General features: G+C 35.8%; 1 protein-coding gene across 1 annotated transcript in view; it reads right to left on the minus strand.

The window, feature by feature from the left end:
- Positions 1 to 6,281: 6,281 nt before the first annotated feature.
- kcnd3 (potassium voltage-gated channel, Shal-related subfamily, member 3) overlaps positions 6,282 to 24,293 on the minus strand; it is a 120,275-nt gene continuing 102,263 nt past the window's right edge. The window contains exons 3-7 of the mRNA XM_067393768.1: positions 16,536 to 16,634; positions 10,639 to 10,674; positions 10,445 to 10,537; positions 8,302 to 8,546; positions 6,282 to 6,486 (exon numbers count right to left, since the gene is read on the minus strand). Coding sequence (XP_067249869.1) covers positions 6,282 to 6,486; positions 8,302 to 8,546; positions 10,445 to 10,537; positions 10,639 to 10,674; positions 16,536 to 16,634 — 678 coding nt within the window. The remainder of the gene's footprint in view (positions 6,487 to 8,301; positions 8,547 to 10,444; positions 10,538 to 10,638; positions 10,675 to 16,535; positions 16,635 to 24,293) is intronic.

The raw sequence follows: 24,293 nt of genomic DNA on the forward strand, positions 1-24,293 counted from the left end.
ATGTCTTGATTTTTAAGAACAGGTACTTTTTTTGTGCCCATTTTTGCCAATAGGTTGGCAGATAATCTTTTTTTTTTGCTCAAAAACATATATATGCTGTTCATGCTCCTCACCTCACAAAATAAGACAAAAGTATGCCAAATATTTAATGTTGCTGTCAAATTATTATTTAAAAATACTTGTCTAACAGGGTGGAAAGTAGCATAACAGGGTGGAACACCAGCGTTAACAGGTTCTAACAGTGGATGAGCTTTCCGTCATTGTCCTGCATGGTTTGCTATCTTTAATGTGTGGAACTGCACCTATATAATATTGTTTCAAAACAATTACAAAATAAAATAAAATAAAAAAAATCCAGATTTCCTTTGGGGAAGGGACACAAAAAATAGCTATGTGGTTCCTTATCACAATCAATCGTGGTGGTAAAACAATTCTCTGCTCAGATGACTAGAGAATGTCCTTTTTTGAATAACAACAGTATATTTTAAATATTTGTTTAATTGCATCTTTTTTTTTTTCTTTTATAAATGAAGGCCTTACTGATACTAATACTGGTACTGATGTTTCTATGAAAATAATGAAATTTATATTTTTTACTTTATATACATTCACATTACAGCATAACTGTGATCAATTTCAACATTTATTAGACTTTAAAAATAACTGTTAAGTTAAAAAAAAAAATTGTTCTAAACTGTACCAGATTAGGGTCTTTGGCTTATAAAAATAGTAGAACACTTTTTGGTGCTGAATAGAGCCCCTTTTTATAAGGTTCCATAAAGAACTGTGCAGTTTATTTTCATTATTCAGTATCTTTATATTATTATTACAATTTGATTGTTAAAATGTAAAGATAAATAAAAGAAATAAGTCATTTATATCATATAATCTATACATATGTATAGAATTTGATATATATATAATACCATTTATTTTATTAGAATTTCCACCCTGTTAGTTTCACATTCCACCGTTAGCTCAAAATTTTCCACCCTGTTACATTTATAGACCTAAGTTAGCCATAGCTCTTTGAGTGATCAACATTAAGCTAGCTAACCTTCTACAGATAAACAGAACTTTTATAGCTATATCAGATTTGTTTTTACATTTTTTTTTTGATAGGACAAACATTCTCCATAATATAGCCTAACATGGTGGAACTTTAAGGATGGGACAAGCAGGATAACATTTCAAAAACTAAAACAAAAGTTAGGAATGAGGGTTGAAGCTAACCTCAGCTTGTACAGTTGAATTCCAGCAGGGAAAAGAAATTGTCACTTCTTGAAAATGGTCTCAATGAAATTGCAGTCGGTTTTCGAAGGCAAGAAAGTACATACTAACAGGGTGGAAGATGACTTCAGGGACACTGTAATTGAGGAAAATTCTAAAAAAAAACTCCCTATATTTTCACATGATTTATATGTATGATTAGAGGCAGTTTAACCTAGTCTTTAACATAATTTTAAAATATTTTGAGGTTTTATCATTTCATGGTTTATATTTCTTGTGAAACTTGATTACTTTGCACTGAAGACATGATAAAATTAAATGCATACATCAATAAAAAGGTGTGTAAAATACAAAATAGTTTTTAAAAAAATCTATTATCTCTGTTTAATTGATAAAGAAGACCTAAATATACAATTTAAGCCATTTCTTAAAAATATGTGACTCATTTTATAAATAATATGAGTAAATAAACCATTGAGACAGTAAAAGTCACTGCATAACAGGAATGATCCATATGACATATTCATTTTTGGGTGAACTAACCCTTTAATTTACAATAAGAAAACTGATTAAATTAGGATTCATTTTTGACATTTTGGATGTATATTTTTAAAAAATATAACTGACAAAAATCCTTTTGTTAAGAAATTATGTTTTTTGTGTGTTTGTGTTGGTGTTTTGTAGCACTGGTTGCTGCGCGAGCTGCGCACGTGTGCGCTGGTTGTGACGTGTGTCCCTGCAACAGTGGAGCCGCTCATTTACACACTGCTTCACAGACAGCTGCGTTCACATCTCCACAAACTACTCCCGAACTCACTCATGAATAACGTCCTACTGTCCGACCGGAGCAATTAAAGCAATAGGCCTCCTTGATAGGAAACTTTCTTAAACGCTCGATGGTAAAGTAGGCCAGCATGTTATTTTTATTTTTTTATTGTGATGCGGGTGATTCATTCATTAATGCCAGAGATCATTAGTTGATGTACATTCAAGTGAGAAGTGTCATGATGAAACTAATTCACATTTAAATGTGTATGTTAGCACTACATAACATTTGTGACTTTTTATAATAATTTTTAGTGTTAAAAGTGAAAAATGAAATGTTACTCTTAAATGTATAATTAACCAAAAAAATAACATGTCTGTCATCATTTACTTTTCTTTTGTCGTTCCAAACCTGTATACCATTCTAATCTTCTGTGGAGCATAAGAAGATATTTTGAGAAAGAAGTGTTTTTTATTTTTTCATCCATAAGTCAATGGTTATCAAAACTGGTTACGAACATTATTCAAAATATCTTCTTTTATATTCCACAGAAGAAAGTCAAACAGGTTTGGAAATGAAGGACTGAATTACCATTTTGGGAGAACTGCCCCTTTAAGGTATCTGATTTACAAGGCTTGATACTTTAAAAACACAATCATGTAAATCAAATATTTCAGTTAATCTGCTATGAATCTATAAAGCATACTGTAAACTGCATTGTAAAAAGTTAGTCTGTATATTAGGTAAATATAAGTAAATTTAGGATGTCACAAGTCCACAGATTTACTCATAATGTATGTCCAGGATAGAAGGTCATTTTATTGTTACAAATGTTTTTTTTTCTACTGAAAATGCACCTAGATTACTCATGTCACCAGAGCTGCATATGGCCAATAATGAAAAGAGAGAGTTGGGATTGTGGCGAGTCACATTGTGTTTTAAATGACGGACGATATTTTCATACAGAACGATTTATTGTGAGAAGCAAATTATGTTTGAGGTGCTCCGATAAATTTTAAGATGGAGTCTGAAAGACCCAGAGCTGCATTTCTTTTTCTGTTTCTGCATCCCTTCTGACTTATTAGTCATGATGTCATATCTATACTTTATTTCAGCTCCAACATATATTGTTTTAATTTGATTTATGTGATTTCATCATTAAACTGCTGTCAGATCACGGTTCAGCATCGTCAGAGGAACTGAATAAACAGCAGATGGATTTGTGGCAGATACAATTCATTTATCAGGCGATTCACAACTGTGACACAAGACAAGATCATAAATAATATTTAACATCTGACAGTGAACAGGAATCTGCTGAATAGAACAACATGACTATCTCAAAAAAACCGAAGCAAAGAGAGTAAAAGAGTTAAACAAGCACAGACACACAGAGGAAGAAAGAAGACCCTCGACAGGTATGTAGATGCGCACATACAGATCTCCACTTGGTAATATATTCAAAACAACCAGTTCTGTCATCTGAATGGACTGCACAAATGAAGGATTACAAAGCTGTTAGGATTCTAGATTCACTGCTATTACATTGATGGGTTTGTAGTGTCCCCTGCTGGGCTGGATATAAAGACAAAGCAAAAGAAAGTAACTCGAACACATTACTGCTCGCCATTGACCACAGGTGATCCAATACTCAACATTTATTACCTTAAAATTTAGAATCTATTGGCCACACCTTCCTTTCCGATTAATTAAACATTAGATCATTTTCATAATTCCCATCTATTATGTACACTTATGAAAGTCAATAAATCACAAACATCATTTGGGACCATAAAAAGAGGATCATTAGAGGTTTGTTATGGATCGTATGTACAACAAACAGGATAGCCATCGTATGAACACATGGGCCATCAAAGAACATTTTGCTAAGATTTTCATAAGAATGGTGTGGGCCGGATACCCTGATATTCCTATTAAATATCACAATGTGCTTTTCCCTGTAATACTGATGTCATGTCCAACAACTCTTTTCACGTTTATGTAACTGGACATCCACTTCGGCTTTAAAGTTCAAGTATAGGTTATTTATCGGTTATGCAATTATTGAATACGATTTTTTTTCTTTCTGGAAAATATGGCTTATTCTATCTAAAAGGGGCTTAAACCAAGATTAAAGGGATAGTTCACCCATTTACTCCCCCTCAAGTTGGTCCAAACCTGTATAAATTGTCTTTGTTCTGCTGTACGCAAAGGAAGATATTTAGAAGAATGTTTGTAACCAAGTAGATCTCGTCCCACCATTGACTGCAATAGTAGGAAAAATGGAAGTGAAATGGGGGGTGAGATTTGCTTGGTTACAAACATTCTTCCAAATGACCCTAATCCTTTTTTAAAAAATGTTTTCCTACTATGGTAGTCAATGGGGGTGAGATCTGCTTGATCTGATAGAAGGTAATTTTGTTACAAATGAATTTGAAAAAAATTTGCACTGAAATGACAGATTATTCATGTCACCAGAGCTGCGTGTGGCTAATGTGACGAAAAGAGAAGACTGGAATAGTGGCAACTTTTTTAAAACATGTTTTCCTACTGTGGTAGTCAAGGGGGAGGGGGGCGAGATCTGCTTGGTTTCAAACATTCAACAAAGAAATTTATAAAGGTTTGAGGGTGAGTAAATGATGACAGAATTTTCATTTTTGGGTGAAAATGAGTTGATATGAGGTCTAGTGTGTGTTTCATTGCACTGAACACTAAAACTCAGTGGTCCTGGAACTATAACGTCCTGAGGGGAGGGGGTCATTTTCAATGTATGCTGGTGTAAGAGGCACAAGTGAGTGGGGTTTAAGGGGATGGGTGCGGTTTAGAGTTCGGGGATGGGGATTATGGTACAAAAGGCAGAGCTCAGGGGGACATGTGGTTGATTGCTGGCAGTTTTGAGAATAGGATTGGGCATAGTAAACAACACAGACGAAACGGTCTTTCCATTACATGACAACAAATTTGAACTATATATCATTGGCAGTGCCATTCTCCTTAACATGGCTGACAAAAAAAAAAAAAAAAAAAAAAAAAAGAGACAGAAAAGGAAGGAGTTTAGAGGGAGAGAAAAGAGGTGGAAAATATCTCTAATTGGTTTGTACGGTTGACCGTTTCTCCTCTAACAGCAACGAATGACTTGAAATCTAGATTAACGAAAACATTCACTGTTAATGAAAAACACAAACATCAAAAGTTTCCTACCCATGTAGTTTTTACGCAAACTAGACACATTTTAAATACCCACTGAGCGATAATGACAATAACACTTAGATCAGAACAACTACAGGAAGCAGGCCAGCAGTGGACAGAGGAAAGGGGCGGGGCAGACATAAAAGGGCGGGGTGGACAAAAAGGGGCGGGGTAGGCAGCTGCTCTGGTTTCGCCAAACAATGGCTAAATATTACAAAATATTCTATCAACAATATTCACAGTTAAACCAAGGCTTGATACACATTGTAATCACAAAATCTCAGCGACGCCTTGTGCTTGTAGTCACAGAGTTTTAAAAACACTTTCATGATTCTTTCTCTCTTTTTTTTGGTTCTATATTACATAGTAATGTTTGATAGGTCACAACTAACGTTACAAAGTCGGCTCAATGTTTTGGACTCAGGGAGAGACAGTGGCTTGAACAAGGGAACTCTCTTCCCCCTGAGAGGCACGAACTGTGTGAGAGGCTGAAATTTTGAAGGACGATTCCGTAATTCACACACGCACACATACACGCGGGGCAGAAACATTCAAGTTAGACCTAACTCTGACCAAATATTCCAAAAATAAAAACTTAGCACGGTCTAAGAAACACTGTCGCCCTCATATAGTCTCCCTCAGACTCTAAAGTAGATTTTCTCTTATCCTTTAGGAATTACTCTAGATCAAAACAACATAATTGGGATAAAGAAAGCCGAGGCTTTGAGAGGCTGTCTGCGATGTTGGAACAGATAATAAACAAACAAGACTCTTGGATGAAAACAAAACTCGACCTCTTGCCTCCATCTCTTGTCAAAATATTCATCTTTTTGACGATTTAAAAAACAGTATGACCCAACAGAAAACTAGAAGGAAAAAGGAGAAATGTTTTATGCACAGTGACACTGCAGTGACACCCTCTTCTTTATCAGTCCTGATGGAGAGTGATTGAATACTCATGGCCGTCCTTTTTCTCTCATTTACACAGACATATCAATGTTGTTTTATTTCTTTTAGAGAGTCTGAGTCAGTGCACTTCTTCTCCCACTAGGGGGCAGGCTACTCATCAGTTTCTCTTCCTGAGTTCTGTTTTCTCCTACAGCGCAGAGATTTTCACCACATCAGAGCCAGGGTTCGGAAGAGGCGGAGCGTCTGGGTTCGGAGGGGGCGGAGCGTCGGGACTGCCTCGAGAGTTGTTTGAGGGAGGGGTTGGGATACTGATGATTGCCGTGGTAACCAGTCCACTGCTCTTGCAGTTCAGACTCCCTGATTCATCCGACATCAGATTGAGACTGGAACGACTGAGACAGAGAGAAAGAGACAGAGGTCTTAGAACTCTTTTCACATCCAACTTGTTTATTTAATTACTCTACTAAGGCTAATTTCATAGATAGCATTTCATACATCCTAAACACACAAATGAATATATATATATATATATATATATATATATATATATATATATATATATATATATATATATATATATATATATATTTTTTTTTTTTTTTTAAATTATTATTTATTTATTTATTTATTTTTTTGCCTTATGTGACAGAAATTAGATCTTGCTTGGAAATAACACACACAAAAATGCTGTTAACATGTGATATTTACCTTTTAACCCTCACATTCTGTTGAGAATGACTATAGGCCTCCTTTTTATGTTTGGGGTCCCATGAGACCCTAATAATACTGTTAAAGGGGTCCTTGATTATGATTTCTGTTTTTTAACTTTAGTTAGTGTGTAATGTTGCTGTTTGAGCATAAACAACATCTGCAAAGTTACGATGCTCAAAGTTCAATGCAAAGGGAGATATTTTCTTTTACAGAAATCACTTTTTAAGGACTACAACAAACAGCTGGTATAGGGACTGCAATGATCTTCTTCCAGGGTTGGTGTCATCACGAACCCCAAAATTGACATAAACCCCGCCCCCGGGAACACAACAAAGGGGCGAGGCCATTTTGGGCTGCTTTAGAAAAGAGGAAGAGTTGTTGTAGTAGAGTGTTGTTACCATGCCGTCATTTTACACCGGACTGCTTCACAAACGAGGGTCAATTCAACACTGGATTTGCACAAAAGATTAACATGACGGCACATGCTAGTCGATGAGTTGAATCAACTCCACAGCAACGACATAAATTTATCCACTAACCGTTCAGTTCCATTCTATAAGATGTAACTTCTTCCTGAGTCGTTCCATCATTCTCCAACTCCGGTTTGAACAATGTAAGGCTGAACACGTTACTGACAATCGTCATTTTTGCTGCGTGAGATTCTTCAGCTTTGTTGTTGTTGAGCAACCAAAACGTAAGCTCTTAAAGCTCCGCCCTCTTCTGGAAAGGGGGCCGGGAGCAGCAGCTCATTTGCATTTAAAGGGACATACACAAAAATGGTGTATTTTTGCTCACACCCAAATAGGGGCAAATTTTGACAAGCTATAATAAATGATCTGTGGGGTATTTTGAGCTGAAACTTCACAGACACATTCTGGGGACACCAGAGACTTATATTACATCTTGTAAAAAAGGGCATAATAGGTCACCTTTAAAATGGTTTATATTTACTTTTATTTGTTTAAATTGTCTTGAATTTTACATTTAGCAATTCATGTTTTTATAATAAATTTGCATACTTGTGACAGGGTAAACAATCAAATCTAAAGCATTTAAAAAGTATGTTAGTCACCATGAAATCATTTATTTTTTTTATTTTTTTATGGAATATTGCAGTATTTATTATAAATGATGTATCCATGCACATCTTTTTTCTTAATTCAAGTACCCTCATAATCTTTAATCAAAATAACTTGCCCTCCCTCATGCAGCGACATCTCTTCTTTGATGATGTGTTTACTGGCGTGAGGGAGGGACAACTTGTCACTCACTTGAGATCACAGCAATAGCAAACCACAACCATCCAATCTATCCCCCATGGAGAAAATCAACTCCTCAAACGAGAAGCTCAGATGTAGCTATGTCACACTAGAAAAGACTAACTTCTGTTTCATGCCGACTTTTTTATAACAGCCGTCATGTGACCTTCATATCATATAAAAATAAGAATTAACCCTTAGGCCATGTGGGTGTCTTTATCAGGAAGGAGTGCTAACCTGGTGTTGAGTGGTTGCTGTTCCCCACAATGGATGTGTAAGGCGCTAAGCTCCTGTAGGTTGTGCGTGTGTGAGTGTGTGTGTGTGGCATTGAGAGCCTGGATGTTCTTCTTGGTTCTCCGAGAGCAGCAGGTGCCCGTGATGCCCTCTTCACTGGAGAGAGATGGACTCTGCGATGGGAAGTTCTGCAGTGCTGTCTGCAGGTACCCCTGCTCATACAGACGCTCATCCACAAACTCGTGATTCTGTTCACAAACACAAAGATTATTTCCCTCAGTTTATTGATTTCTAATGTTTTATTTACATGATCCTTTTTCTTGTAATGTGCATTTTCATTTTTGCATATTATAGAGAATAGGAAATAGCATTTGGTGCCTTTTGACTTGTGTAATGTGACAAAACAATCAAATAATTTCCTTCGTTTTTAGCCTATACATTGCATAAGACAAGTTTGGTGATGTAATTAAATGCATCTGTAAAAGTAAATATTCTGTGGTTAATATTGTAGGGCGGGACTTGATTTGATTGAACTGGGGAGGGGTGAAACTATATAATTAGTTCATATAATTTTTCATGTCCTCATCTTGATTATGTCACTGTTAAGAAAGGTCATTATTGCAAAGTTAGACTACATTTTGATTAAAGATTTTTTTTATTTTATTTTTTTTACCAAACTAATACGCAGAACAACACTATGTATTTTATATGTCGTACCTCCTTTCAAATGTCAATTTATCAAGTACTTACAATTTGCTATAGGCCTATTCCTGGTTGTTATTTGTAAGACATTTTGCTTGGATTTATTCTGTGTTTAACAATGATAATGCCTCTTTATTGTTAAAATGTGTTTAATAAAATATTATGTTTAAACATATATTACATGTTGCTTGTAGGCCTATGTTACATCTGTGGCGCCGCGTCGGGTAGCCCCGCACACACAGAAATATAACTGGACCAGAATTATATGTTAAACATCCAAAACCGAGGAGGGTGTGATTGATTGTGGACGTTGAAAAACATTGGATTATACATGACAAAGCCCTCAAGTTCCACAAAGCAATGCAAAAAAGGGTGGGACATCGCGGATGTCATGGAAATGCACGGTACGTGCTTAATGCTGTGCAGTTTTTTTGTGTGCGAGAGAGCAGCTAGCAAACAGAGTTAATTGTTCTGATTGGCTGTGTTGTGTTTTTTTGCATCACTTCCCAGTTATGCCTTCATTGTTTGTCTCTGGAAGCTTGTTGCCTCGCGCTGATAAATCGTGTATAAGACGGCAGATTCATTTACAATTGATAATGGGATATATTTTGCGTTGACTTTAACTTCAGAGCAATTGAATGCTTTTAATTACTCATTAAAGAAACTATGCTTTTCGAAACTCAACCAATTTTTTTTCCGAAGCGCTCAAAACATCATAATATGTCGCCACCTGCTGGAAAAAACGCGCCCAAACATGTATAATTACACCCTTATCAGAGCAATTGCAAATGTTTTCATCAAAGTGTAAAGTATTAAATGTAATCTACAAGTAATTACATTTTTATTAAATGTAAAGCTATAGTGCTTGTTTTATAATGTGTATAGTGCTTGTTTTATGTGTCATTAGGCTGGGCTTGGCAAACTATGCCAATTAGAAACAATTAACTATCTTTCTAACTTATCCTTGTTGTATTTACATGCATAAGTATTAAAATTCATTAAAGTAACTGAAATTAAATCTACACTATAAAACATACCAAGATCAAAATAAAATAAGGTAATTGCGACTTTTTATGTCACAATTCTGACTTTTTTTCTTGCAATTGTGAGTTGATTTCTCACAGTTCTGCCTTTTTTTTTCTTACAATTTTCGAGTTTATATCTCACGATTCTCAGTTTATATCTAACTATATCTTAGAGAAAAAAATTTGACGAAATTGTGAGATAAAAAGTCTCAAGTACCATTTATATTTTTAATCCAAGGTAGAAACAGCCGTCGGTCGGAACTTTGAAACGTTCAAAACAGTATGACGAAGCCTTGTTTGCTGTAATCACATGACTTGGCGAGTTTGATACACAGTCTGAACAGTGATTTCAATACAAAAGATTTGTAAAGCTTAATGAAGCAGTGTTTCGAAAGTGCTCATCACTACTTCTAACTGACCGTAGTCTTCTCTAGGCAGTGCAGAAGATGGTGATGTTGGCTCTCCAGCAGAGATGTGGTCTTTTTCAGTTGCTGGTCCTCCTCTAAGGATCCCTGCAGAAACACACACAGACATAGGTTTTTAAGGAATCATCAGATATCATGCATGAATAATGAAGTGCAGAGAGGGACAGAGTGTGTGTTTGGCTCAGTACCTGTGGTGAAAGTTTCATCTTGTAATAGGGGAGCTGCTGTTGTGTAAGAGTGCGAGGGAGAGACATGGAGAGTGGTTTACTGCTTTTGGAAGGAACTTCATCCATAACAGAGCAGCACAATATATCATCCATAACTTTAAATAAACAAAGCCTGAGAGAAAGGAAGGACGAGGGGCCTCAGAGGATTGGGCGAATCAGAGTGATTCCACTTTCCTGTTTCACAAATCCATAGGTACAGTTACTAAGACTCCTCATATCTGTCTCTTTTATCGTAGCACTTTTTCCTGCTCGCACACTGGGCCCTCCGGCTGAACGCACATACACTGCTCCACATTTTCGCCATTTCCACAATGTCTCAACACAATGCGAGCACCAAAATAACATGAGTGAGTCAGTCAGTGATGTGTAGGAGGAGAGAAAGACAGAAAGGAAAAAGAAAGATATTGATAGAAATGAAGAGAAAGCAAAATTAGGTGTTTTACAGTAACAAACCCTGAGTACTCTTATTCTGAGCAGACTGCATGTTTGCCTGTGAACTGTGTGGTATTTATAAGCTCCTCAGACAGGCTAACCTAGAACCAGCTTTTCCATTTGATGCAAATCAGACCATTCTTGGGTGAATCGCATTAAGCAACCTCAAATTAACCCTAAAATCAAAGGACTGCTTATTATAAGAATACTTTGCATAAAGAAAATGAAGCCTGTTTTTAGGACCATTACAAATTTTTCCATTTTGACATTTTTGTGACAGTTAAGCGCATTTTTCATGGTTTTCAGAGTTCTTGTGATTCACCCTCCAAGGCCTCTTTTTTAAGAGGGAAAAAATCCAGATGTGTATTTTAACCCTCCTTTTTTCTGTTGCTATTGACTTTACTGTTTTTATATTTGGAGTTAAAGGCCCCGTTTACAACTGGTATTAAGATGCCTTTAAGTGGATCAGATCACAAGTAGACAAGGGAGACGAATACCCGTTTACACTTGTTGTTTTAATCTATTTTGTCTACGTTCGACCACTTCTGTCCTGATTTCTTCATGGGGAGGAGCTATGTAAATGTATGCTGTTTAAAATAAGGAATGGTGAGAGAACATTGCTTGGTACATTTTCATCTTCAAACCAAACTTAGGTCTTCAGCTGACAAAGTTTAAATCTCATGTTTTCGCATTAGGTCAGTAGGTGGTCTTTTGTAGTTCGACATTTGACCACATGAGCGTCTATACCACAAAAGCAATCTGGTCAAATGCATTTTTGACTACCTTTGAAGAGGTTGAAAATGGACAAGCTCAAAACATTTGCACCTGTTTACACCTGTATTTGGCATCATCCACTTGTGATCGGATTGACAAAAAACGTTTCTTAATGCCAGGTGTAAACAGTGCCATAAAAACTGTAATTTTGAAAATAATTACTTATTTTTTTCCCTTTGACAAATCCCTTGATCTGATAAAACCTTTGTAGACCGATATTGTTGATACTTCATCAATTTGTTTTACCACAAAGTAGACTAGGGCTGTTATGATTCCTCGATTAAATTCGAGTACTCGATTTAAAAAAAATCCTCGATTGAAATTTACCTGTGCAAGTTACCGGCAAAATACCGGAAGTTGCAAATTCCACGGACGAGAATCCATGAACAGCATTATTAGATTGTTTTCTAAGGATCTATTGGAACCATTTAAAAACCATAGCATATAATGCTATTGTGAATTCGCAAAGGCAGCAATTCAATTAAAGAAATATATGTGCTGCAGATTTTATATCTGCTTTAATTATTTACATGGTTGTAGGTTATGTGCGTCTCAGAGTAAACGCTGCTCCGCATGTACTGTTATCATTTACATGCGTGGAGCATGTCTCAAACTCTATCTCTGCATATGCTGTGCATCTGGGTTGCTTAATCTTTCATCTGGGAACGCAGTGTGTGCCATTTCATCAGATTTGTAAGGTAAATTATTTATAAACCTGTGAACTGTTCATCTCGATTTCAAAATAAAAGTTTAAACTCTGGCTTTGAGTTTGCATGTTTTGATTGTCAACATATTCATGTTAAAGAAATTACAGTGGCTGTAGCATTTCTATCATAAAGAAGTGGCCAAATATTAAAGATTAATTAAACATTTGAATAAAATATCGTTTGGCAAATATTAAACAAGGATTTGATCTGCTGTAAAGTGGACACCCTCTGCAGGCATTTGAGGATTGTTTATATTATGTATATTATATATTTAATCAGTGTTGTTCTATAAAACCATAAAATCACTTGCTTTTGATACATTATTTGAACCAACTATTATTGCCTCATTTTATTATATATGTATTTTAAGGATTAGGTCTTTGCTTAGGTCTATTTTTACTACCACAAAAAATATCCGATTACTCAATCACTTGTCATAATAATCGACCGATTACTCGATTACCAAAATAATCCTTAATGACAGCCCTAAAGTAGACATACACTTTTCAGAAATGTGATTTTGTATTTAATATTGTATGGGGTCAAGTGGATTCCTGAAAAAACATTAATTACCAGTTAATTACCCAGTTAACAGCCAGGAAAGTTTTTTTTTTTAACATTCCCAGAACGTTATTCTAACGTTAATCTAACGTTCCCAGAATGTTAGTTTTTGGTTTGTATGACTTTATTCTAACATTCTCATAACATTACTATAACGTTTACAGAACGTTTTTTTTATGGTTTTGTTTAATTAACCAAGAATTTTTTTTTTAAAGTACCCAGTACGTTATTCTAATGGTAATCTAACATTCCCAGAATGTTAGTTTTTGGTTTGTATAATGTTAATCTAACGTTCTTACAACGTTATTATAAAGTTTCCAGAACATTAGTTTTTGGTTCCCAGCATGTTATTTTTATGGTTTTGTATGGTTAGCCATGAAAGTTTTTTAACGTTAATCTAATGTTCCCAGAACGTTAGTTTTTGGTTTGTATAATGTTAACATTCTCATAACATTATTATAACGTTTCCAGAACATTAGTTTCTGGTTCCCAGAACATTATTTTAATGGTTTTGTTTGGTTAGCCAGGAAAGTTTGGTATTTGGTTCTCAGAAGGTGTCCATACAGATCCATTTTCCATGCTGCTTATCAGTATCATACAACCATATCTTGTTTTTATCTACTGTTTAATTAGTGCTGTCAAAATTAGTGTGTTAATCAGCTTCCGTTTTTTCCATCATAATTTGGAGAGCGTTACATTGGATGATCATGCTCTTATTCACGCAAATGCTTTTAAACCATTCAAGTGCCACAAGACAAACGAGAATGCTCTGTCTTTGAATGTGGTGTCTGTGTGAGAGAAGCCCTACTTGGAAAGACACGCGCCAGTATCGAGTTCTCTTCCATGCTTGAACAAATACTAACACACAGAATTATGCCAAAATGTCCGTTTTGTCGAGTATCATCATAAGAGCAGTCTTAATTGAATTAAATAACCTCTTAAATGAATCATGCATCATGTTCGGCAGTGGCAAGTCTTAAAATCACAGCAGCCTAATAAATTAATTGCTGTGATGTCTGTCATTAATGTTAATTAAAGGAAAAAGGTAGCAGAGAAAACTGTAGCTTTAACAAGGATTCATATATTTAATTTATAATCGCAGTTACAATGTGCCTCTCTTAGAACTATGCTATTCTATTCTATACTTTTATGAATTCTATTGATAAACCATGAGAAAAAGGTGAATAAAGACTGACAGTCAGTGTTCAGAAATCATTAATTATTATGTTTTGAACTATGCTGTATAGCTGTCTTTTGAGGTCTGTTTGTTTTGCAAAAATTTGTTTATTTTTAATTATTAAAAAATGCCATTATTTTATATGAAAAACTTAATAATTCTATTTTATTCACAAAATATCTATGTCTTGTATATATTTTTTTTATTACATCAGATGACATTTTAAGCTGTTGTATGGTCATGTTACAATGTGCCCCACTTATGGGGCATGTTGTCACATTTCACTTCCATTCTTTTGGGGTAAATCAAGAAAAAAAGTATATACCACATAACAAAACCACAGTACAAAACCACATAATTATACTGGATGTGTGAAATTAATGTGGGAAAAAAATAAATACTCTGAACCCTAAGTGAATTTACACAAACTGAGAAAGTCCCCGCTCTCTCCTACTATAATGATGAATGTCTATAATTAATGTTTAAAAAAAATATTTTATAGTATTAGTATCAGTGATACTGGCCTTTATTCATAAAAATGTGCCATTAAAGGTGCCATCAAACGTTTTTTTACGAGATGTAATTTAAGTCTAAGGTGTCCCCTGAATGTGTCTGTGACGTTTTAGCTCAAAATACCCCATATATTTTTTTTTAATACATTTTTTTAACTGCCTATTTTGGGGCATAATTAGAAATGCACTGATTCAGGCTGCGGCCCCTTTAATTCCTCACGCGCCCCGCCCCCGGAGCTCTCGCTTGCCTTAAACAGCATAAACAAAGTTCACACAGCTAATATAACCCTCAAAATAGATTTATAAAGAATGAAGTTGTGTTTATGAATTATACAGACTGCAAGCGTTTAAAAATGAAAATAGCGACGGCCCTTGTCTCCGTGAATACAGTAATAAACGATGGTAACTTTAACCACATTTAACAGTACATTAGCAACATGCTAACGAAACATTTAGAAAGACAATTTACAAATATCACTAAAAATATCATGGATCATGTCAGTTATTATCGCTCCATCTGCCATTTTTCGCTATTGTCTTTACTTGCTTACCTAGTCTGATGATTCAGCTGTGCACAGATCCAGACGTTAATACTGGCTGCCCTTGTCTAATGCCTTGAACATGGGCTGACATATGCAAATATTGGGGTCATACTTATTAATGATCCTGACTGTTACATAACAGTTGGTGTTATGTTGAGATTCACCTGTTCTACAGAGGTCTTTTAAACAAATGAGATTTATATAAGAAGGAGGAAACAATGAAGTTTGAGACTCACTGTATGTCATTTCCATGTACTGAACTCTTCTTATTCAACTATGCCAAGGTAAATTCAATTTTCCATTTGATGGCACCTTTAAACCAATATATTTAAAATATACTGTCTTTAAGTTGTTTCTATGTTAATTTGGAGAAAATGAAATTATTACAATATAAAAATATTAAAAACTGATTAATCACAATTAATTACAGATAAAATGTAAGATACATTTTTTTTAATCAATTGACAGCACTGATATATTTATATTTAAGTATATTCATTAAGTAAATTTTTCCACACTATTAAAACAGTCTTGAGGTCTGAGAACAGAACAAAAGGCGTAATATTGCAAGGTTCCCGTCTGCTTCACTCACTGGACCTCTCTGAGGATGTTCTGTAAAACTGGTTAGCTGTAGAGTGGCATGCAATCTGTCTCTATACTAGCTGTTCACTCTCAGCATATTCCTCGTTCCTCAAATGAATTCAACGCATTCAGAGAATTGACAGTTTCTTTTTCCAGGAAGACATTTTAGCTTCAAACAACTGCAGTAATAAAGACCAGATCTCTCTCCATCCATAATGAGGGTGTTTAGCAACACATTAAGACATTTTCACATCAGTTCATCACTCTGTCCTGATAAATTGGATGTTATTGAGTTAATTGAGCTGATGTTTGTGTAAATATGCAAACATGAAAATCTCATAATCGCTCTTAAGAGCTGAAGATCGTATCACCGCATGTGAATCTCTAATAAACACTTTTAGAGCAAAACAACCTGACGCTTTTACCTCAGCACTGAAGCACTGCCTGATATGGATCTTGTTGAAAACCATGCATAATGTATGACAAGGGAGCCAAACAGAAACAAAATATGGAAAAATGAGCTTGAATGTGTGTTTTTGTTTTTGTGAAAGAATGTGTGTGTGTTTCTTACCGTTAGCTCCAGTGATTGGTTGAGTCCATTTCGTTTGCTGTGCAGGAAGGCGCTAGAGCTGCCACCTTTGGAAATTCTCATTCGGGCCAGTCGGGCTTTCTGTCAATACATACACACACAGAGGAAGTTACAACTCCGTCTACCAGTGCTTTTCCATCACAAATGTCTGAGTCTCAATCTGATCCCTGTTGAAGGAGCAATTCAGATCAAAGTACTTTAAGAAACAAAATGGAATTTCACATAGATTGCTGTCTGACATGAGATGATGAAAAACTACTGAACCAATCCGAATGACCCTGACAGCTACGCAGTGAAAATGTGCACAGATCAGGGAATAAGAAAGCGGTTGCTTGTGCGCACTACAAAGCACAAAAGAATGATAATGTAGAGAAACGCAGCTGTGTAATGGTTAATTACAGTAAACATCTTGTGTAATGCTGAATTACGGTTAGCGCAGCTGTGTAACGATAAATGATAGAGCACATTCTCTCAGTCTATGTCGTTTTTATAGGCACAGCATGGATGATGGGTGAAAACCAGCAGTCGAATCCTCTGTGAAACATCAAATTTTAATATTTACAATGAATGAGAGTATTTTAATCTTCTCAGATCTAGAGGCATCAAATGATCTGATTTGTGCTCTCATTCTCTCATCATTGCATAGAAAACTGATTCTCTCTCTCATATTTCAGTTCCTTTAAGATTTAGTAAGCTTTATTGACATGATAAAAAGAGTTTACATTTGCAAAGCATTAATAAACATTATGTATACTAGATTTTTATATTTTCTTGAACGTTAGGGCATCGTGGGTGGTTGTCAGGGTGTTGCTATTCAGTCATTAAGTGGTTTTTAGTGCATTGCTTTGCAGTTGCTAGAGTAATCTGGTTTCTTGAGTGTTGCTAGGTTACTTTAATAGACTTTTTTAACTTGGACTATGGAGTCTATTTCATTGTGGTATGAATGGCTTGTGCCCCTATTTTTTTTTTTTTTCACCAGGCAAGAGTAATTTTAAAAAATATATAAACATTCTCAAAAGAAAATACAAATAAATGAATAAAGTTTTCTTAATAATGCAAGATTTATATATATATAAATAATATGTGTATGTCATTAATTTAATTAATAAATCCTTAAGCTTCCTTTTCCTATTTTTTTTTTTCTTGCTTTTAATCTAAAAAAATAGCAAGGTTTATGCTTAAAGCTAGAAAGATTGGTAACACTTTACAATAAGGTTCATTAGTTAAACATTAGTTAATGTATTAACTAACATGAACTAACCATGAGCAATACATTTGTTACTGTATTTACTATTCTTCGTTAACGTTAGTTAATGAAAATACAGTTATTTGTTCATGTTAGTTCACAGTGCATTAACTAATGTTAAGATTTTAATAACGTATTAGTACATGTTGAAATTAACATTAACAAAGATTAATAAAAGCTGTAAAAGTGCAGTTCATTATTAGTTCTTGTTAACTAATGTAGTTAACAAATGTTAACAAATGTTAACAAATGTTAACTAATGAACCTTATTGTAAAGTGTTACTGAAAGATTATATTAAAAATAATTAAAATAATTCTTGTGTAAGGATGTCTGGATAATTTTATTGGAGAACATGACAAAAATTATTTTCTTTTTCCCTGAAGCTTGAGTATTTGTTTTCTGATCAGATTCAGCTGTGTTGTCATTCTCTAAGGGTGTTTTCACACCTGTAGATCGATTGCATTGTTCCGGACTTAATTTGTTACAATGTTGCCTTTTCTTCTTGGTTCGGTTTGCTTTCACAAGGCAGTATTTCAAAGCGTACCAAAATGTGTTTATGCATGTCACATGCTTGTACAGCTGTCCTCTTATTGGTCAGAGTTTCCTCTGCGTCATCCATCAAGATGACTGACAAGTTTGCTTCATGAGATTATTGTGGCTTTTTTTTAAACTGTTAAGACACACGCAAACACTATACGAATGTAGCGTCATTCCCACTGTTAAATTAAACAGTGGGTACGGAAAGTATTCAGACCCCCTTCAATTTTTCACTCTTTGTTATATTGCAGCCATTTGCTAAAATCATTTAAGTTCATTTCTTTCCCTCATTAATGTACACACAGCACCCCATATTGACAGAAAAACACAGAATTTTTGACATTTTTGCAGATTTATTAAAAAAGAAAAACTGAAATATCACATGGTCCTAAGTATTCAGACCCTTTGCTCAGTATTAGTAGAAGCACCCTTTTGATCTAATACAGCCATGAGTCTTTTTGGGAAAGATGCAACAAGTTTTTCACACCTGGATTTGGGGATCCTCTGCCATTCCTCCTTGCAGATCCTCTCCAGTTCTGTCATGTTGGATGGTAAACGTTGGTGGACAGCCATTTTTAGGTCTCTCCAGAGATGCTCAATTGGGTCTAAGTCAGGGCTCTGGCTGGGCCATTCAAGAACAGTCACAGAGTTGTTGTGAAGCCACTCCTTCGTTATTTTAGCTGTGTGCTTAGGGTCATTGTCTTGTTGGAAGGTAAACCTTCGGCCCAGTCTGAGGTCCTGAGCACTCTGGAGAGGATATCGTCCAGGATATACCTGTACTTGGCCGCATTCATCTTTTTCCTCGATTGCAACCAGTCGTCCTGTCCCTGCATCTGAAAAACACCCCCACAGCATGATGCTGCCACCACCATGCTTCACTGTTGGGACTGTATTGGACAGGTGATGAGCAGTGCCTGGTTTTCTCCACACATATCGCTTAGAATTAAGGCCAAAAAGTTCTATCTTGGTCTCATCAGACCAGAGAATCTTATTTCTCACCATCTTGGAGTCCTTCAGGTGTTTTTTAGCAAACTCCATGCGGGCTTTCATGTTTCTTGCACTGAAGAGAGGCTTCCGTTGGGCCACTCTGCCATAAAGTCCCAACTGGTGGAGGGCTGCAGTGATGGTTGACTTTCTACAACTTTCTCCCATCTCCCGACTGCATCTCTGGAGCTCAGCCACAGTGATCTTTGGGTTCTTCTTTACCTCTTTCACCAAGGCTCTTCTCCCCCGATAGCTCAGTTTGGCCGGACTGCCAGCTCTAGTAAGTATTCTGGTCATACCAAACGTCTTCCATTTAAGGATTATGGAGGCCACTGTGCTCTTAGGAACCTTAAGTGCAGCAGAATTTTTTTTTTTGTAACCTTGGCCAGATCTATGCCTTGCCACAATTATGTCTCTGAGCTTTTCAGGCAGTTCCTTTGACCTCATGATTCTCATTTGCTCTGACATGCACTGTGAGCTGTAAGGTCTTATATAGACAGGTGTGTGGCTTTCCTAATCAAGTCCAATCAGTATAATCAAACACAGCTGCACTCAAATGAAGGTGTAGAACCATCTCAAGGATGATCAGAAGAAATGGACAGCACCTGAGTTTAATATATGAGTGTCACAGCAAAGGGTCTGAATACTTAGGACCATGTGATATTTCAGTTTTTCTTTTTTAATAAATCTGCAAAAATGTCAAAAATTCTGTTTTTTTCTGTCAATATGCTGTGTTTACATTAATGAGGAAAAAAAATGAACTTAAATGATTTTAGCAAATGGCTGCAATATAACAAAGAGTGAAAAATGTAAGGGGGTCTGAATACTTTCCGTACCCACTGTAGGCTACTACATTCTTATTAATTCAAGCACGCTCTCTCTGTATCTCCCAGCGCTGTTTTGTAGGCTAACTGTGTTGAGACAAACACTATATATGAATGTTATAACCTAGAGCTGAAATCAAGGCTTCATTGGGACAGCATTCTTGCATGGAGAAGCACGATTACACAACATTTTAAGATGAAAAGGTGGTCTTTGGTTTTTAACTGCAGTAACTAAATGTGCTCACTCACAGAATCAAACACTGCTGCATTTTATATAAGACATTTCCCATTATTAAATATGATATAGTTTGGTTCGTTAGATCGGATTGCTTTCACACCACAAGCGAACCGCCATAGAATTTGTTTGCAATCGGGCCGAGACCACCTCATTCAGGCGATCTCGGAGCGATTGTTTTGGTGTGGGTCCGAGCGTGATTGCCACGTTCACATATGCCTAAACGAACCGAGCTAAGGGAGAAAACGCACCAGGTTCCGAAACAAACGCTCTGGTGTGAAAACACCCTCATACACAAAGGCTTTTGTGTGGCCTCTGTCAGGTGTCATTGTATTCCACAACAGCAATCTCTGGAAGTCTTTGTCCATATTAGGCATTTCCTGGAACGTCATACATTTTATTACTCCTATGAAACTCACTTGTGGACTTTCTACTCGAGGGTGCCCTCTGCAGCATGTAAATTACATGTAAGAGTTTAGCGTTCCATAATGCTCACATCGCCCTATTTTCTGTAAAAATAGAAAAAAATACTAATCTCTAAAGATATTTGAAGTAAACAAGTTCAGACTAGTCGACTAGTTGGTTGCAAAATGTCAGTTTAAACATTTAGGAAATTAGTCGTTGCGCACATCACTAATTTTCATTTGAAATATTACGCTTATCGCAATAGTGTATTACGATACCCCTAATAAACACGATAATGATATTTCATTTTTTATATATCACAATTATTGTCAATACCAGTATATTGTGACAGCCCTAAATGAGTGTTTGTATATGTGTGTTTGTTTTTAAACTATTGAAGAGGAACAAATTGTGTCTCAATTGCATCAGAGACCTCGCCGAGATCAAACCGGTATTCTGATGTTCATTAATTTCTCACACACACTTGAACACAGATTGAAAGAACATACACCATCATTAAAACCCTCACACACAAACACACACACAAGTCCCTGTGGGTGAGTGGAGTGCTAACTCTGCTCTTTTCACAGGAGATTGCCATCACATAATGGAATCAGTTTGGGCCTCTGAGACCGTTTGTGTTTCCAACAAATGCTGCAACAATTTTCGGCTATCGTGGAAAAAAAATGAGAAACATTTTTCCTGGGGATCTGCCCCTGCAGAACATGAGATGGGGAAAGGCCGCAGTAATGACGAGGTTCTTTATCAATGTGACACAGAATAGCGCTGCTGAGAACAGTTGTTCAAGACTCGGCCGACTCTAACCACACTGTGCTGAGATCAGATACACTGAACAAAGCAGCAAGTTCACAGATTACATTTTTAGTTATACACATACAGTTTTATAAAGCCCACTGTGACACACTTTATGGCAGTGGTGACTGGCAAGGCCAGAAGACCTCTGTTATTTGCCAATCTCTCATTCTGTCCTGAATATAATGATGCGAAGTCCTTTATGAGGCAAATTTGTGATCCGTGACCCATTTCAATTCACATATCAGAGTGTTCCTATTTGAAATAATTATACATTTTTCACACTATGTATTCAGCAGAAATATGATAATGTGCAATAAAATGCATAAAATGTTTTATTTCCAAGCTATTGTTATTCCAGTCAGTCTGGGTAGATTGTGGCCTTCCTTTGTGAAAAATAAGTACACATTATTTTTTTATTATGGAAATATTATACTTTAAAAGAATATACTTAAGTGCAAACTGAATGTAATGTTTTTAGACACTTAATTCCATGTTAATTCACTGCAATTGAATGAAAATGTATTATAGTTTAGATTTATATTAAATGCAATTAGCTGAACTTAAGAGTTCTATTTTGAACTTTAGAGGGTTTTTTTTTTTAAAGGCTTAATTGTTTTGAGTGCACATAAGTACTGCCAAATGTGCTGGCAATCATTTAAACTTATTATTTTATCTGCAAACTACTGTTTTTAAATATATTTTTTATAGGGATTTGAAGTACACTACAACTGTAAATTCAATACATTTAAAGGGTTAGTTCACCCAAAAATTTAAATTGTCATTAATTACTCACCCTCATGTCGTACCTTTGTTCATCTTCAGAACACAAATTAAGATATTTTTGATGAAATTTGAGAGCTGTCTGACTCCTCCATAGCAATTTAATTACCACTGTCAAAGCCCAGAAACATACTAAATACATCGTTCAAACAGTCAACGTGACTACAGTGGTTCAACCTTAATTTTATGAAGCGACAAGAATACTTTTTGTGCAAAAAACAAACAAATAAAAAAATAGTTTATTTAAGTCTCTTCTCTTCCCTGTCAGTCTCCTATGCAGTTGATGTAGTAAGGATGCTTCCGTGTTCTACGTCCGAATGCTGACTCAGTATTCACATGGACTATTTTAACAATGTCTTTAGTACCTTTTTGGGCCTTGGCAGTGATAATTAAATTGCTGTCTATGAAGAAGTCAGAGAGCTCTCGGAATTCATCAAAAATATCTTAATTTGTGTTCCAAAGATGAACGAAGAACTTATGGGTGTGGAACGACAAGAGGGTGAGTAATTAAAGACAGAATTTTCATTTTTAATTTAACTAACCCTTTAAATGCACTTCTTATTCAGAATAGAAAAAGGCAAAGAAGGCAACCCTGGGCAGTATACCTTCAATCTCTACCCTGTAGCAGAATCAGCTAAGATTTTCTTTGAACACAAGTTCAAAGTACCAACCAATGTCACTATTGAACAATCCCTACCAATATTTGTAGTTATCACAGTTATATTAACACTGCAGCTATATGGGATATAATAGAAGTATTGCATGTTTCTGGGTCACGTTTTCATTCGATCAGTCAAAGTATTTAATTCCCCATGTAAATGAAATTGTTACTAGGGATGCTGTCTAGATTATGACATGCAAGAGTTGTTTATGCTTGAAGCATTCGCTCTAGCGCAAACCACCAAAGACCGGTGCGCAGTGTGCTAAGGCACTGTCTTCATTCTCTGAAACGACGAACAGCAATGCAGAGAATTTTTAGCAGTGAGTGAGAAGGTTGCATTTGTTGAACTATCTTGTCGCTTAAATTCAGGGCCCACCACTGGGCTAAGCATTTAATCAAGCACTTACATTTTTTTTTTGCACAGTATGCATCCTCAAGATCAAAAGATTGAAAATGAAACTGATCTTATTCATTTTTCATTTTTTACAGGGAATACAATAAAATAACTGTATAAGAACCTAGATTTTATTTTAATAAAGTTTGGACTAATAAAGTTTCTATTCAGTATAGAAAAAGTAGTTAACAAATACTTACAATAAAAGTCAGAGAAACTGGCCAAAACATTTACCTTTACAACCTAAATAGTATACATTTGTACTATATCTTATCTACCCCTTTAGGTAGTACACAGTACGATTTTTGATGTTTGATGACCTCCCATTAATTTTTAAATGTTTAAATGCTGAGGAGTTGGCCCAATTTTGACCAGTGCATAGGCTGTCCACCAAAATCATACACAACCATGTCACATAGGCTAGATCTATGAATATTATGAATATTCGCAACCCTACAGTGTGCGAATACACTGACACATGCACACACACTCTAGCGCTGCATCCGAAATCGAATACTTTCCTACTATATAGTATGAGAAAAACAGTACGCCAGTAGAGTAGTATGTCTGAGTTCATAGTATGCAAAAAATACCCCGATGACCTACTACTTCCAGCGATATTCTGAAGTGCGCATTTGATGGACACTTTACTATCCCATGAGGCGATGGGAGAGGACTTGTGAATGGAGGTGAAGTGACGCAACTGATCCTGGCAGGTCACATGATAATGACAACATGGCAGATGTAGTTGTTTTTGTTGAAACGAAGTGTGCCGCACAGGTGAAGCCAAAATGCTTTGATCGCCCCCCAGGTGGCTGGATGCAGTATAGGTCATAAACCCCACCCTCTCCATGTAA

This window comes from Chanodichthys erythropterus, chromosome 9 (genome assembly GCF_024489055.1).
Source record: "Chanodichthys erythropterus isolate Z2021 chromosome 9, ASM2448905v1, whole genome shotgun sequence".
Lineage (NCBI taxonomy): Eukaryota > Metazoa > Chordata > Actinopteri > Cypriniformes > Xenocyprididae > Chanodichthys > Chanodichthys erythropterus.